General features: G+C 41.4%; 1 protein-coding gene across 1 annotated transcript in view; it reads right to left on the reverse strand.

Annotated features, from left to right (window-relative positions):
- The window catches only part of LOC120795795 (protein kinase C-binding protein NELL1-like), a 240812-nt gene that overhangs the window by 168772 nt on the left and 54494 nt on the right, over nucleotides 1-17546 (reverse strand). The window contains exon 5 of the mRNA XM_040137971.1: nucleotides 1277-1373. Coding sequence (XP_039993905.1) covers nucleotides 1277-1373 — 97 coding nt within the window. The remainder of the gene's footprint in view (nucleotides 1-1276; nucleotides 1374-17546) is intronic.

Raw genomic sequence — 17546 nt, forward strand, 5'->3', positions numbered from 1 at the left:
AGTTTTGGTGCATTCTGTATGTGGTCCTTTAGGTTGGAGGACAGTATCAACAGATTTAGCTGGTAATACAGTGTTAAGCACCAGTATTTGCTCTAATTCAGAACAGTGGTCCAACTGCAGCCAGGATGAAGTTTGAAGGGATCCCATTTACATTTTTACATATACCAAAGAGGTATTTTCTGTGGCCATGCTATAATCACAAAGTTTATCCCAACCTCTTTGTTGTATCTATTAGTGTGTGATGCTAGTAGGCTGCTGTGCCTTTTATTATCTCTCTGTAGCGAGACTTATCTAAAAATCAAAGCTACAAAATTTTTACAAATAACATTTTTGGCTCTTAAATATGCACGAGTAGAAGGATATAATTAGGTTACTGTTGGGGGAAAAAAAAAAAAAAAAGGTGTAGCAATGGCCCTTCTGATACACTAAGCAACAGGTCCTTGATACCAGCTGTTACAAGTGCACCTGTCAGCCAACATGCAAACTCATCCCAGCGCAAACCTGAAGGGAAAATCTCTTCATTCCCTTCCGTCACTTCACACAAGCCCGTGCGCTTCCATACCATCTGTCTCTGCTGCTGACAAACACTTGAGCGCTCCCTGCACATGAAGGGTAGAAAGACTCCGAGCACTGAGCCGACTACGGGTGGGGAACTGGATGATGGAGCCTCGTCTATTAAGACCAGAGCTCTCTTTCAGAAGAAGGAGCTCCTTGAAGCCTTGATGTGATGGGAATGAAGGATGAGGAAGCAGAGGGAGGAGGAACGGTGGGCTGATATGCTTCAGCGATAGTGTCAAAGCATGGGGAGGAGAAATAATTTACGCCACGGTAGGGTCTGGTGGCTGATCAATATGTTACATAGAAAAAATAAAAGGCCCATTGATTGCATGGCGGGTGGGCAGGAGAGGTGGGAATACCAAGAGCATGTACATGTCTTGGTGATACACCGCTATGTCTCCTCCCTGCTGCGAGTGCATGCAGGAGCCTGAGAAAATGAGCAGTGATTAAAAATCGACAACACCGTAATGGGCTTGGGAAAAAATGTTTCCAAGCACACACTGAGCTTTTTGCGGTTGCTCTGTGAGTCCTCAGTACTTCTTTGTTGTGTCTTCCACTCGGTTCCCTTCCCCGCACAGCCTACTGCAAATCTGGCCAATTATCCCAGGCAATCTTGAATGTGAGGCGCGTTCAGGTACGTGAAGGAAGTGTGTGTGTGTGTGTGTGTGTGTGTGTCTGTGAGCACGGGCGGGCGGGCGCATTATCTGTGGATTCTTACCTTGAACAGGCCGTGCTTGTGGCTGTGTTGACCCAGCCACACTCCGCTGCCTGGGGTGAGCTCCATTTGAGGAGGGTCTATCACCCGCTCATAAATCCTGCCAACAACAAATCAGAGGAGAATGTTTGGTTATGATAACTACACACACACAAACACGTTTCTCTTTTTCTCCTGTCTGGCAGGAACACTGATCCAATACAGCTGAATACCAGCGTAAAGCCAACAGACTGTGTGCCTGTCCGCTCCCTCCCACCCTCCCTCTCCCTTCATGGGGAGCAGAGAGTATGGAGCAGAGGCTGCTCTCCTCAAGCATGACAGCCAGTTTCGCCCCACGGCTCTCTAACACGGTATTGATATCTGGACCCGGGATGTAGGCTGGATTAACTGTCCGACTCCTGACACAGACACAAACAGGCTTTGGCATTATCAAGGCAAACATCCTCAGAGTAATTCAGCACCTTTTTTTTTTTTTCTCCCTGCACTGAGGTGGGCTTTACGATGCCAGCGAGCTCCGACGAGCCTCTGAGAGGATGCCAGAGACAACAATTCTTCAGGTTTTGGCGTCCTCTGCAAACTACGAGCCCACACAGAGAGACGCACTCATAGTGGCAGGCTGACTTCTCTCTTTGTCTCCCTTCATTGAAAGGGCATCACAGTAATTTAGCGCTTGTTTTGAGCCCCGTGACTTAGGAATTGCAACTATGACTTCAACAACATGGTAGGCTTTACTTCAAAAAAGTAAGAGTCACTATGTCGAGGAGTCATCAAAGTGAAGAGGAGAAGTCATTATGTAAAATAAAACTTCCTTTTATTAGTGGCACGGGCTATTTCCAAAACAGTACAAGACAGAAAGTGAGATTTGTGAGCCAGAAAGGTCAGCAGCTGGGCAGGCGATTGGTCGTGATATATCACTGTCCCCTGTACATAAATCATGGTCATTTTTATGCTTTAGGCTTGTACTCAAAGCTCCATTAAGCCTATTAATGTTATTAACATTGAGTGAAACGACTCGCTGTAATGTCAAAAGATGGCTAGGGCTGCTAATCCCTGCAGCTCTGACGCTTTCAAGGGTTTCTGTCAGCTTTTGTTTTTGAATTGCCTGTACATAGGGTTCTAAGGCCGTGAGCCCCCACCCCCTCCCATATCAGACCACGGGCCGCTCAAACAAGCTACTTGGCCTGCGCAATGGGGAGGTAAGACAAATAGCAAGGAAACAACACAAGCAGCGTTTTTCCTCAGAGGCTACCGCATCATGACTATTAATGGCTGTCAATATTCAATTAACATTTCACACTAGCGGAAAGTCAGTGGGCTCCATTGGGAGGCCAAGTTTACTCCGTTCCTGCTGCATGTGTGATACGTGAGTGTCTGCGAACATTTTTGCCATAATGTCTTAAGATAACGATATACACTAAAGTTCTGGGGTGTGTTTTCTGATTTCAAGTAGTCAAGCATTACTTAATGCAAATGTAATTCACCTTTAAATGTTTTATGTATACTGATTTAACATCAATAAACAAAAAAATGGATTTTGAGTCATCACTTTGAAGAGACACACACACACGTACTTCTATCTTTGTGAGGACACTGGTTGACATAATGCCTCCTCTAGCTTACCCTAACCATCACAAATAACGCCTAACCCCAACCCTCACCCTAACCTAAACCTAATTCTAACCCGAACCCTAAAACAAAGTCTTAACCCTCAAACAGCCCTTTGAAGCTGTGTCAGACAGTGAAGACCGACACAAATGTCAAGTACAAGCACACACACACTGTGTGCATGTATACTGACACGTGTGTGAACGTCAAACCAAAAACGTGCAGAAAATGCACAAGGTGGATCCTTTTAACTCTTAAAAAAAAAAAAAAGAAAAACAATTTTCCTCCAGCAAGAAGAGAACTAATCAATTACAAAACAGCAGCAAACTTTGTCGTCTAAATATCTGAGTCACAGTCAGTCTCTTATTTGTCAGTAAACGCTTACAAGGGAGAAAAACGATGCCACAACTCACTAATTATAAGTCATTTATTCATTAGCATGCATCTTCTGAATAATGCTCTTTTAATTCTTCAATCTGCAATCTTAAATGACATTTTTTTCCCCCATTTAAAAAATATGCGCGTATGTTATTCTGTGCACAGATTTAGTGCCCGCTCATTCCGATGTCTCAGTGCCGTAGCGCCTCAATGCTGTACCTCTCCGATTCCCCACCTGCTGGGCGAGCTGTCATTGCAGCAGAGAGCGTGGAGGTCACGTGACTGTACTCTTTTTTGTTTCCCCCAGCCTTTCTGCCCTTGCCTTCCCCTCTTGTCGGCAGCTCATAAGAAGCGAAGAGCGATTGTTGCACAGAGGGAACCTCTGACGATGATGCCAATTAGAACAGTGATGTGCTAACGGGCGTGTTTGCACAGTCTGACACCAGAGGCTGCAGCCATCAACATGTAATTATAGAGGACGTATACCAGTCGACAAAATGTAAACTATGATTAACAGCGCGCCTCTATCACCCTGGTGCAGGATTCAATGAGCAATAGCTACAATTTACAACCCAGAGAATAACAGAGAATGTGAAAAAATGCAATGAATTTTGAGTGAACTTTTTAAATTCATAAAACGCAGATACTTTTGGTTTATTTTGTCCAGCTTTTGCGATATGTCTCTTTGAATTCTGCTTCCCCCGCACTACACAGAAGAGGCAAGTAAGAAAGATAAGTGAAGTGTTTCTTTTTTTTTCTTCTTCTTTGTAAGTTGGGTAAACTGCCCAGTTTTATTTATGAGTCGAGAATTCTACCCGTATTTTAGATAATATTCATGGTTGGCCCTTTTTTGCCAATAGCCACTCAATATATTTACATTCTGTAATTACCTCTCTTTTAAGTCTGCTATTCCCCAGGTGCTTTCAGATGGCCTACCTATGCATGAGGGATTCACGGGAACTGGTGCAGCATGTAATCCGTCCTTACTGGCCGTAATTTAAACTCGCTGATATCAGCCCCGCTGTTAACGGTTCACCCTCCCACAACCATATCAGAGCCGTACTCTGCCAACGCAAACTGAATATTTCCTACCGCGGCTAGTTCGCATTAAAAGCATTCAACTGAGGAAACATGGGGTGGAGCTGTTATTGCGAAGCAGCGGCTTAAAAAACGCAATGTATTTGTCCCCGAGGTTAGCGCTGACGGCGATCGTTATCAAAAATGTGGGGACTAAAGTTGCTGCAAGCAATTCCTCAGAGAGGTAACCAACTCCACCATGCCCTAGTGCTGTGTGCGGCATGAAATCAGATTTCTCGTGGTATGAGGGGAAAAAGGCCAATTATTGACTCTCTCTATTAACACAACATGAATTAGTTTGGCTGCTTTGTAAGCAGACCAGTTACTCTCCTGTTGTATTTCTGACGAGGCAGCTGCTCAAGGAGTGTTTGCCGTCCTTAGAATTCTGGGACCTTTTCTATTGAACCCCACTTGATGTCACAACCAGATAATCTCGGGAGTCACCAAAATCAACCAGGACTGAAGCCTTGCAGTGGTACAGAGCCAAGCCCGGTCACTCTCCCTGGTAAGTATCTACTACACATTAGAACGGGAATGCTAATCAATAAAATCTTGTTGGACATGGAGTGGCTTGCAGGGAATACATGATACCGTAGAGCCAGATGAAGCAGACCCATCACTTCATCCATAACCAGTAAAATAGGGCAGCACTGCCCAACTTTTACACTTCTCCTCTTAACCTTTATCGGTGTCTGTGTGCATGTGGATGTGAGTGAGAAAGAGAGAGAGCCACATCTCGACTCAGAAGAAAAAGTCAGGCAGGTGTGGAGCGACCCGGTCATCGTTCATGTGAATGGTAGAGCTGAAGCGAAGAGAAAACCCTGATACGTGGAAAGTGCTGCATCATGGCCGGTTACAGATATGGAAACATCGTACGGCGGAGACTAAATCCACGTCTTACCACATAGCACATCAATAAGTTGCCAGGCCGGCTCCTTTCCGACGATTTACCCAGACAGTCAGGATTTCAGCTACATTTGCCGGCTGTTTCCCAAGTCTGTCCCTAAGCCACCGATAACAGCGAATAAAAAGACTAAATAAACACTAAACAAAGCCACAAACACTATCGAAAGCCATGTCCATCTAATTTGAAGATTACAAGTTCAGAAAATTCCAAAACTACCGGCTTTCATCTTCAAAAGTGAGACACAATATTGAGGTCTTTGGCAGCTTCATGGCTCCCCTTCAAAAGAACAATCTCAATCCCAGCCTTCATTATTTGCTCTGCCAATATCTGTCGGCCACACTAAACTCCACACCACTAAAAATTTTCCACTAGTTGAGCTTAAGACATTTTCTGTCATGTTTGTGCTTTTCCCTCTGCCAGAGATGTGAAGTAAGAAAATGGGAGTCAGAGCCCCTTTTGAATCACTTGCCTCACACTGTGGGACAAAATTCTCAAAGCTCGCCATTAATCCTCTGCCAACAGCAAGCTGGGAGATGTCACGTCACGGAGGGCGGGTGGGAGATTACTGGTTGCCGTGGTATTTTGGGCAGGAAGCTAAAAAGAGTGTCCCACATGACGGAAAATGATCCAAAAAGGGGAGTGTAACTGGGGTTGGTGTTCAAATCTGAATCCAGTGAAGAATCTGCTTATAATATCTGAAAGCTTTCAAATTCATACTCAAATTGATTTAGATTTAAGTAGCATTATATTTAAGAACTGAAATATTATAGTTAAGAACTAAGACTCAAAATACAGACATTCAAGGACAAACCTCAAATCTGACTAGATTGAAAACATAGTTGCTATGTGACTAAACCTGAATGTTTTGTATTTAGCATTGTACTCTACTGCTTGGTGCAAAAGAGGAGAGGAAAGATCAAATATTTTCTAAAAGATTCAATAGACTCCATGCTAAAAATAGGTTGTTAAAATGTTTTGAGAGTTTTATTTCGATAGTTGAAAGTTTCGTGTTTCTTTTGATTCAAGGCTAAACCAGTCCTTCGTATTTTATCCACTTTGAACCGAATCCAAAGGGCTGCAGCTATTCAAAGCCAACACTATACACATGCATAGGTGGCACCACAAGCATACTGGTTTTCCTCAGAGAAAATAACCACACGTACAAGTCTTCAGTGGACCCCTTTCTTGGTCTTCGGATAAGGGGATTTACTGTATTACTATTGGACATATTATGTTAATGTTTGATTATGATCCCCTTTGTAGTTTGCATTTTTGCAGGATTTTTAGGACTGCTTTTGAGTTTTTAACATAAATGTTATCATGACATTACTTATATTCTGTATTTATTTATTTGCATTTTAATAAAAAACATTTAATCAATATTTTTAAAAATGTAAATATCTATTTTTAATGTGCTCTATAAATTAATTGATTTAACCTGACTAATATCTGACTGACCTTTTTATTAAATTAATATTCCCCCACCGTCAGCTCCTACTGTACTCCGTCTTTCCAAGGGGCTGGCATCAGTCATCAACTTTGTCTCCTAGAAATTATGTTTATATACTACTAGGAACAGCAAATGTGACGACATCTATTTCATAATCAAGTCTAAGCAACTGGTTAAGGCTGCGGAAAGATCAGTGTCTTGGTTAATATTCAAATATTCAACAGGATGTCTTCATTTTAAGATGACTGCAACCATAGTCTTTTCCTGACTTTAACCAAACTCGATCTTTTCCCCGTAGGTCCTGCGTTCGGTACGAAAGCTGCATCCACATCAACCGGACAAGAGCATGGCATTTTCTGAAGTGGAAGAAACATTGCGAGGGAACATAATTGCCACAAGAATTGTGTGTCCTCCAAAACGTACTAGTAAAGAACATTTAGTGTATCAACATCGTTTCTAGGAGACACCGTTGCTTGAATTTGCCCTTTTAAAGTTTCTTCATTCTCCCTTATGCCCTGATGTTTTGAGGAAAGTTTTTTTTTTTTTTTTTTCCAGTCATCTTGAAGAGTTCAGGTTATGTCAGGAACTGCAAAGCCCGTTGAGACGCTCCGTGTGATATCAAGCTGTAAACACAAACATCACCTGTAAATGGCTGCATTATGTGGTCGTTCAATAATCCAAAAGCACGCAAAACTCCACACTGGATACAAATGTGGACTGAAATAAAGTGAAGATGTATTGTGAACAAAATGTACACAAATTACCATGAGACAACCTTTCCTTTGTGAATACAAATTATGCCCTACTTATTCTAATGTGCTCATAATAATTGTGATGATTCTCAGTTACAGTCCATTTGCTGAGATTGGATATGAATTCCGGCTCATTTACATGTGAATGTCTACTCTGCTGTACAGAGAAAGCTACCGATCAGCACTTTCCTTATGTTAACACACCGTATATTCCGTTGTTATTCCTCTAATTGGGCTGTCTACCTACCGTTAAAGTGACTGCAACAGACCTGAATCATCTACACTACAGTGGGCATTGACCTAGCTCGGTGAAAGGCGAAGCAAGGGACTGCAGCTTTATCAGTTTAACAGAAGACGCTTCATCCATTTACAAGTAAAAAAAAAACCAACTCAGAGATAGTAAGTGAGCCCGGCATCACATGGGAATATCTGTGTATAATCACATCTCGCTTACACTTCTGACAGCAGTGGCGAAAAACAGAAAAACAAAAACAACGACGGTAGAGTTATGTCATGCACTATGGAGCCCTTTACAAGCATTATAGTTACTCAAGTGTTGAGAAGAATTAGAGTGCATCAGACAATGTGTATCGTCATGTCATTGTGGTGGTTTTCAGTGTATCAAACGTATACACACACAGATCCCAAGTACATGTACATATCAGATACTGCTATAAAAATGTCAAGGCACCAAGCAGGAACATAAAAGCGATTGGACCTAGTGTACATTTTGTGCACAGTGCTTCAAATATTAGATATCATCTGCAATCCAGGTACATTCTGTGTTTTATTTTTCTCTGCTTTTATATGTAATCGTTCCCTTTATCTATTTTATTTATTTTGTGAAACACTCTGTGATCCTAGGTTTGAAAAACCACAAATAAAAGCTTTCTCACTTCGATTCTCCAAGCTCGACTTTTATATGCACAATGTATAACCCTCTTTTAATTTTGTTTTTGTGACTGTAAAAAAGAAAGAAAAACAAACAAAAATGTACTTTTAAAGTGGCAAAGACTAAACGCTCTGTTTGTGGGGTAGTTTTTTATTTCCTGACCTTGAAATTCATAAGAAAAGGTGAAAGGAAGTTTTATTCAAATGGGGCAATGCAAAGTGAATTGTTGGTATTTTTGTGGAAACTGGGTCTTAGACATTGTGCTGACAATAGACATTATTATTATTTAACTTAACCAAGCTGGAGCTGAAGCAAATCTCCTCAATAGAAGTGAAACAGTTAGTTGATTAGTCTGCTGGTCAAATGACAGAAAATGAATCCGTCTGTTTTAAACCGTCGAAAAAACAACAAGCAACGCCGTCACCTTGGGCTTCAGGTAATTGTGATCAATGATTTTCAGTATTCGCCGAGTATCGTGTTTTTTTTTATTTTAAGAGCTCAATGACCACAGACGGTACATGCCATAATTACTAGTGATCTTTTTTTTTTTTTCCAGTAAGCCCATGGTTCATTAAGTTTAAAGAAAGCCTAATTTTTTAATGTCTTTGCCTGATGAAGGTCTCAGCACTAAAATGTTGTCAATAAAGTGAGATAGACAGTGTGCAGGATTCTTTCAGGATTTCTTTTTCCATATACGATTAATTCATTGATTAATAAGTCAATTAATCAAGAACATAATTGCTAGATTAATCACCGATAAAAAATAATTGTAACTAGCAGCTCTACTCCTCAGTGGTACGAAGATGATGAACTGTGTTTTGGAGGTGGAATAATGTGCTGGTGTTCTTTCTTACTCTTTTTCTTCTCTTTAGTGGAAGCACTACTGTATATTCAGACAGCTGTCACTGCAGCTCCGCGGCATCTACTCCTAAAAGGGCATCTGTCAGTCTCTCTCACACTTCTTAAGTGCTGCGGATGAATCAAAATGTACCAGCTCCACTCAAACTGGAGCTCTGCCACCCACAGTGGTTGAAAGATGTCGGCATTATGCTCCGGAGGTGGCAGGCCTGCAATTGGAGTCAATACTCCCATTTAATGTTAAATCCAGTCAGGGTCGTCTTCCAGTAGAAAATGAGAGGCCCTAGCATCCCTGATGGAGGAAATATGGGCAAGATGGGATTTTCGTGTCAACAACGTGTGTTTTTTTAAACATTTTGGAAATACACTACATGAGGCAAAAGATCCCAAAAGCAGAAAATGTAAAAAAAAAACTAACTGGAAAGAACTGGAGCAACCTACTATTGAAAAAGGCAAGGAAACTATTGCCTGAAACTAGAGCATATCCTAATAAGATGGCAGATGTATCATGTTTAATGGATAAAATGACCCAAATTCCTTTACCCCCCAGCGTGGCGTAGGGGATAAGACTGGTTTTACCTACAGTATGTAGATGAAGATAAAGCCTAATCTGGCTTTGTCACCCAATTCCCAAAGGGACTGTACACCTGCTTCCTCCCTGTCTCGGGTATCTGTAATTACTTCACCTCAACAATGACCTTATCTGTTGATAGAAGGTTCTGTCCTTTTCTGATAAGACACGACTACTGTAGCTGCGGATACATTCGGGGGGGGGAATTATTATTTTAAAAAAACCAAAAAGAAACAGGAGATGGAGAGGCTGCAGAGGAGTGTAAGTACGCTTGTGTGTGTGTCCCCTGGGTCTCCTTGGCACAGGGGGGTCCTCCTGTCCTCTTCCTGCTCACTGCCACCAGGGCCCCGGAGCTGGGGCGTCCACCCGCAGGAGGTGGGTTGGACCCTGCTGAGCTTGATGCAGGGAGACTACAGTAATGACACACTCCATCACCAAGATAAGAGTGAACCCCAGACCCAAGAAGGCTACCGGGGAGGACTAACCTCTTTAAACCTGCTCCTTAAAACAAAGTACTTGAACAGCAGGATGATGGAGGCTCGGGGAGGGCTAATGATGACAGAGGTACGACACAGTGTTTGGCTCACAGATCATGACCAGGGCATGCAGATAACATGTATCATACAACAAGCTCTTTAGGCAACTGCCTCCGATGACCGGATCTCACTGTAATAACTTGATAATGTAGAGAAAGAATTTAAAGAAACAAAAAGGAAACTGAACAGAACAATGGGCATCCTGGTGTCCAAGTGGTTTGAGAAACATACCACACCACCATGTTCCCAGTTTGAATCCGGATGGGGATCTTTGTTGCATGTCATCCCTCGGCCAAGTACCCCTATACTGTTCTCTGAGATCACAGCCATTGGCAATGTTTAGTGCCAAAGCAGGCAGTAGGGACTCAACTGCATCTAACTGCTCACCCTAAAGAATACCGTAACAATATGTTATCTGTCATTGCAGACTTGACTTTATATAGTAAAGAACAAAGCCAGTTACTTAAGTATTTCCAGCACCATGTTGGCATTTTTTAAAATCCCCTAACTAATTCATCACAATGTCAGTTTCCTGTTAGAAGTCGGAGAAAATTATGCTCAGTTCAACCGGATAAGGGCAGTGAAACTTTTTTAGTCTGGTGTTAAGTTGCTCTTTGATGTTGAGTTCCTCTCTTTTTATTATTAATGCTACAGCTACCATTGTTTGGCTGTATGTCTGCCAGCTAGTTGTTATCATTACATTTCCACATGCACGTCATATTAAAGTTTAATTGGTACTTTTAATCTATAGAAACTTCTGGACACGTCTTCACATATACTGTGCAGTAAACAACCGTCTAAAATTTCGCTAATGTCCCTCTTTGTAGCAGTCAGTAAACATTATCCAGGTCGTCTCATCTCATAACCCAACACATACCGCCACCGAACGTTCAAAAAACATTGTCATTTAATGTAATCCAGGGTTTTACTGAATGATCCAATTTTAATACTCTGTCTAGCGATAGAGTTGCATCTCCCAATCTGTCTCCCCCTGATTCCTGACTGTCTTTTGTGTATACTATCAGAGGCAAAGAGCCCCAAAAAAATAATTTAAAAAAAAGAAGAACATATTACCGATATATAAATTGCAAAGAAAAAAAAATCCAAGCCGATTAGCACCAGATTTATTCACATCTTGATTAACAGTCTACCAGCTCACGCCTTAAGTAAATTTCAGGTGATAAGTGCAACTTAAATGGAATATAATGAGAGTTAACAGTTGCATCAATGGAATGACAGGCCTGAAACACTGATTGAAAATCCAAGTCGGTAGAGGTTTGTCTTTGCAGCCTAACTCACATGGGGAGCAGATTACAGGAAATCAATTGGGAAAAAAAGACTTTACCACCACCATTCATTGACATTTAAAAAATTCCTTCATTAGGCTGCCCAGGGCTTGGAGGAGTAATTACTCGGAGAGGCCTGTATGAGCTACTGCACTGGAACTACAGCCACCCATTGATCTAAATGTTGGTTATTCTGCTGTAGTTGCCCCATTGATTAGAGACCCAAGGGCCACATATAATTTCCTCGGTGCTTTCACTGTGCTCGGCGCCCTGTGCAGCTGTGACAATGCCACCGCTCAGTCAAACAAAAGAGCTGTCTGGTCAGAGATACCAATTGTGTCTCGAGCCCACTTGCCAAGAACCAGAGCAAAGGTTTCAAGGTTACAGACAGCATCATGTGGCAGTATTAACCTGATTTTAACTCATTATCATTCTTTGCGCAGCGCCCTCCTCCTTCCTGGGGCGTCAATGATCAGGTAATGAAGTAATGAACGCTTGCTGCTCTGCTGAGCAGCGCTGGCACTGCCCTTCAGAGGAAATTAAAACGCTACACCTGAATTGCTCATTTGGAGTAACATTTTTAGTTCTTCATGCATGGCTTAACTATGACTTGAAACTGCCCATGCATATCACTACTAATCTTATGACATATACTCTACATTAAAATATTAAGATACATTGGTAAAGAACTGTGCTCTACATATCAAAAAAAAAAAAGGGACATGGATAATAACAAAAGACTAAGAGAGAGAGAGAGAGAGAACAATTGACGGAAAGAAACAGTATTATCAGATGAGGTTTAGCTTTATCGCAACTCTATCATTAATCTAATGTTCCATTCATGTCTAACAGCCTTGTTCTTGTGCTAATGATAGTTTTGGCCAGGCTGATGAGCCGCCTAGCAGGTAAGGAAAAAAAAAAGAAGAAAAAAAAAAAAAAGAAAAGAAGAACATACCCTCCAGCTCACTGGTCTCCTTAATGAGCAAAGCAGAATGTCATTTTCTGCCTGCTGGTCACAAAAGCTGTATGAGCCATATCATTATGAGATCTTTAAGGTGGAGAGCTCCCAATGTCTCCCCTCCTTCATTAGCCGAGTGTAAGCCATCAGCCCACTTCCTGACATAGAATTTGCACATTAACAACACTGTGGTAAGCACAATGGACAAAAGGAAAAAAAAAAAAGTAATGTGCAGCAAGGGCAAAAAAAACAAACGCAGTTCCTCGCAATGAATGGACTAGATGGAGCAGACGGCTAAAACAGGGAGTCTGGCATTGAAATGCTATGGTCGACAGTATTTAACCATAACTAAAAACTTACCCTTCATGCAACCTTAAACAAATGTTTATTTTCATAAACCCAATCCCAACCTTAATCATTAACAAACTGCTTTCTTGGCTTATTTTCATTATCAATTAATATCTCAAACATTTAAATGTGAGAAAATGGTGAAAACCGCCCATCAGAAATTTCCGGAGCCCAGTTTGACGTTTCCACGTTGCTCGTTTTCTGTGACCAACAGCCTAAAACCCAAAGATGTTCAGTTTACTGAGATACAAGATGGAGAAAAAGCGGAAAACCTTGACAATAGAGAACCTAGAACCAGAGGATGTTTGGTATTTTGTTTTGAAAGAGACAAACTATTTATTGATTATTAAAATTGTAGTAAATTATTTTTGGTGGATAAAATAAGTCAGTAAATAAATCAGTCATTTAGCAGGTAAAATTCACACATTTTCCACATAATCTGGAACACAGTTTGTATTAGTAAAACAGTTTGTGCCCATTTCACAACATTTTATCAGATTCTGTGTTGCAACAGAAATCAACACTGACTGTCAGCTGTTTTGAAGACTTAGTCAGGATATCATTCAATAACAACCATCATGAGACAAAAAGAGAGAAAGAGGATGAAAGCGGCAACAGGGAGAGCTAAACTTTAATTGAGCCATTGACCCCAAATTTAAAAGAGATTTTTAAAACACTATAACTAAAAACACAGCTGCAGTGTTTTTTGTGAAAACATTTTCAGTAGTGGTGAGTTGGAGATTTAAAAAATTTAAAAACACTGGCCAGTGGCGGTTTATTCCTATTGAAACCAATAATACCCACTCTTTCGGCCACAACAGCAGACCATTTAGGCCCTAACTACATCTTAAACATTTATGCCCTCGGATGATTTATGGGCCAAATTAGATGAATAATGTAGATCAGACTACATTGTTAGCCAAGCATCTGGTTAATTCAGGCCACGTAAACGCCTCTTCATTATCATGTCTTCATGCTGTTCAAGCATCTGCTCCTCTAACTGTGGCTGAACAAAGCATCCACTGGCCTCCATCAGTCATAATACAACAGGTAGCTTCAAACAGGCAGTCTGATTGGTTGCAGACACTCTTAACCAGCAATAATAATTCTAAACAAATTATTTAGCGGAGACCTTGGAGGGATTATGCAACCTGGCACCATTTTCTGGTGGTAATTGGTCTAATTAGACATTCCATTTCAAATTGCCAAAGGAAATATCACTTCCGATTTGTTTCAAAATTTTTTGTTACTCTTTGGTTCGATGTCATAGTGAACAAGCCTTCAGCACAAGATTTGTGTCCATTGCCAAAGTTCACCGTCGAAGAAGGTGCAGGTGTTTGTCCTTTATGTACTGAAGCCAAACATAAGGACACAGAGGTCAGGGGGCGGATGGGAACCTTCACATCGGAGACATCACTTTGCTAACGTTAGCATTTTTCCACCCTAACTAGAATCCTTCTTCATCTTAACCAAATTTTAGTTACTTAGCCTTAACTATTCCTTAACCAATGCTATAGCTGCAATGGCCAGATATAGTAGGGGGGAAAAAACAAAACAAACCAAAAAAAAACAAGAATGTGCAAGAATGTCCGTACCAAATTTCAGTCCAACACATTCGATAGTTTTCAAGACATTCCCCTCAAAACCACAAGTGTCAGCTGGTGGTGGCGCTAGATGAAAAGTCCCAGGATCACCACAGTCAGTAGGTTATGTCCTCTGGAAGCCATGGATGTGTGTACACACTTTCATGGCAATCTATCAAATACTTGTTGAGATATTTCAGCCTGGACAAAAGAGGCGGACCGACCTGCCAACTGACTACACTGAAAGTGAACTGCAGCGTACCATATGCCCTCTGCATCACTCACTCATCATTTTCTCTGGGGTTTTTTCGATATAGCACAACTCTAACCATCATCACATCGCCACGTAATGTCTCTGGGGGAAACCAGAGCAGAGGAAATACTCAGGTTTTAAAAAAAATTTAAGATTAGCTCCCAAGATATTTGTATCTTATTCTTGCTTCACTCCAGAGGTCGGGCCAAGTGAAGACTTTCTGTAATCGTCAATGCAGTGACTCAGACACCTCGGCGTAGCTAATGGAGCTGTATCAGTATTATCTGTGTCTTCAATTCCTTGACCTTGAATAATAAGGAAATAAAAAAAATCTTGTCGGAAGTCACCTCTTTAAAGTGAACTAATCACAAAGCCTCGCTGAGCCTCTGACTAGACACCAAACAGTAAAAAAAAAAAAAACTTTAAATGAGGTGAAATTTTTATTCAGTTATTCAGTTTATCCATAAGTAAAGCTTGTCACTAACGAGCGCACAAAGCCTGTTGCGGTGACACCCACACGCTCCCAAAAGAGAAAGCTCCAGCAGAGAGAATACAGTAGTAAACACACAAAATAATGTGCCCGTAATGTAATCACTTACGCTTGTTTATCTGTAGCACGCGGTTTATCTGTGCAGTGAGGGATTATTAGACCCTCCGAGTGCTATGAAGTGGTTCTGATAATCTGGATCGTTATAACCTGTCTCGTCACCTGACTCCTCGAGTGTCTTGCCCCATTCGACCTTTTGTAGGGGTATGCATGTGTTCCCTGATCTTAACAATTACTCCGGTGAGTAAAATGTTACCATGATAAATCTGATAAAAAGCATGGCCAAAGATATGAAAACAAGATCCAGGTTCTAATGAACCAAAATTTCAAATTTCGTGTTTCATTTTTTCGTAGCAGTTTGTTGTTAATGCGTATCTCTTCAAAATGTCTTGGGGATGTATAACAGAAAAATTACCTCTCTAAATTTCAAATTAGCTTTGTTGATATGCTCTGAATTTCGAACAATTCTGACAAGGTACAATACCGACAAAGTGTATTGTACGTGTACAATTTAAGAAAAACAATCTAGAATTAGCAAAAACATATGTATGCGTAAAATATTGCTGCAAAATGCAGTAAAGGAAACGATTCGATTTTTAAAACAAACAAAAAAAAGACCCTTCTCTGTCACATATCCACACAACAACACACGTGCAGAGCAATCTCGTGTTTGTCATTTTTGCTGAAAATACTCAGCCAAATTAACGGAACTAGACTGAGCTCTTTCCTTATTTTCCCTCACTGGTTTCTCAGACCTTTTTTTCTAATACTCCTGCTTTTTCTTCCTCCTTGTCGGGGACTGTCTCTAAAAATAATTGCATAATTCTACTTCAGATTAGAGACAGACAACATACTGAGGGACTGAGACACCAAGACAAAAGACGAGAAACTCTATAATAATAACCCCTGCATCCCTTTTCTGATTCGGTAATGATCTTGTAAACACATACATTATGTTGTGTGTTTATGAAATGCATCATCTCTGTTGGATGTTTTCTGCCTGAGAGAATGTGGCTGTTCACTAATCAGGGCAAAAGCATGACCTATGGATGAGCTAAATAACCGGATGCCATTTTGTCCAGAGCGGTCTCCATGACAACTGAGGAACTCCATTCCCTGGGAAACACATACACGCAAGTTAAAGCTCGGGGGAAACTAGTAACCTTGGTTTAAGTGGTTCCCCCCTACCACCCCTACCCAACTGTTTTTGTCTGACATGTTGTCTGGTTAATCCATGGTGATGTCAGTCTGTTAGCCTGTTCAAAAAATTACAAATTTCCAAAAATTCAGCAAATAGAAAGATATTGATTAACAAATTTGTGTTTTACAGATTTACACGCCCCGCAGAGGATGAACCTTTTCCATTTTGAATGTTTTATGAGCTTTTCTGTCAGGCCAGTGCCACTGTCAGGCCAAAATGTCAGCTTTATACACTAGATGTCCAATTAGCAGATTACAAAGTTTGCCGAGCACATTAAAAGTGCCTGAGGTGGTGAATGGTTTGATTTACATGACCCTGCGACCTTTCCGCTGGCACTATAAATGTATATTAGAGCTATACTGCTATTAAGGCTCTGAGTAGAGCAAAATCTTAAGTATGCTGTTCAATCTGCTGAGTATTTCTGTGCTGAGGGTGCTGGTGGGGCTTTAGGCTTTTAGTCTTGGTGAAAAACTAATTCCTGTTTGCAGTCCACTGAGGGAGAAAGAGGTAGCAGGCAGAGAGCAAAAAACGTAAAGAGGGGGTTAAGTAGATCTTGAGAGGGGGTTGCTTTTATTTGGAGCCCATTTCGGTGCTTTATCCCCAAAGAGGGAGCCAACGAGGAGAAACCCGCTACTTTCAACTCAAGCCTGCTTGAAGGTTGGCTTTCATATCACATCTAAAGAATACACGTGTAGCAGGGCCCCGGCTAAACCGGGCGCCGAATAAGAAGCCGCACATGAGAGGCGGAGGAGCTGGCAGCAGGGACTGAACGGTGCTGAGAGCAGCTGAGGCCCCCTGAGAGACACCAGCCAGTCTGCACAGGAAATGACCTTCTGCGAGCAGGGGACAACCGTGCGGTTGTAAGCGACAAGCACAGCCAATGTCATTACTGCGATTAGCCATTCAGGTCCAAAACAAAGATCTGGCTCTAAGTGTGTGACAAGGGCATATGAACTGGGTGTCTGCCACTAATTCAATTAGGAAAATTTGGAGATTGCAATTACATACTACAGTTATGTAAGCATCTGACCTTGTCTAGGCTCCACAGTGGCACTTCCACAGGTAATATCA

Source organism: Xiphias gladius, chromosome 1 (genome assembly GCF_016859285.1).
Source record: "Xiphias gladius isolate SHS-SW01 ecotype Sanya breed wild chromosome 1, ASM1685928v1, whole genome shotgun sequence".
Taxonomy (NCBI): Eukaryota; Metazoa; Chordata; class Actinopteri; order Istiophoriformes; family Xiphiidae; genus Xiphias; species Xiphias gladius.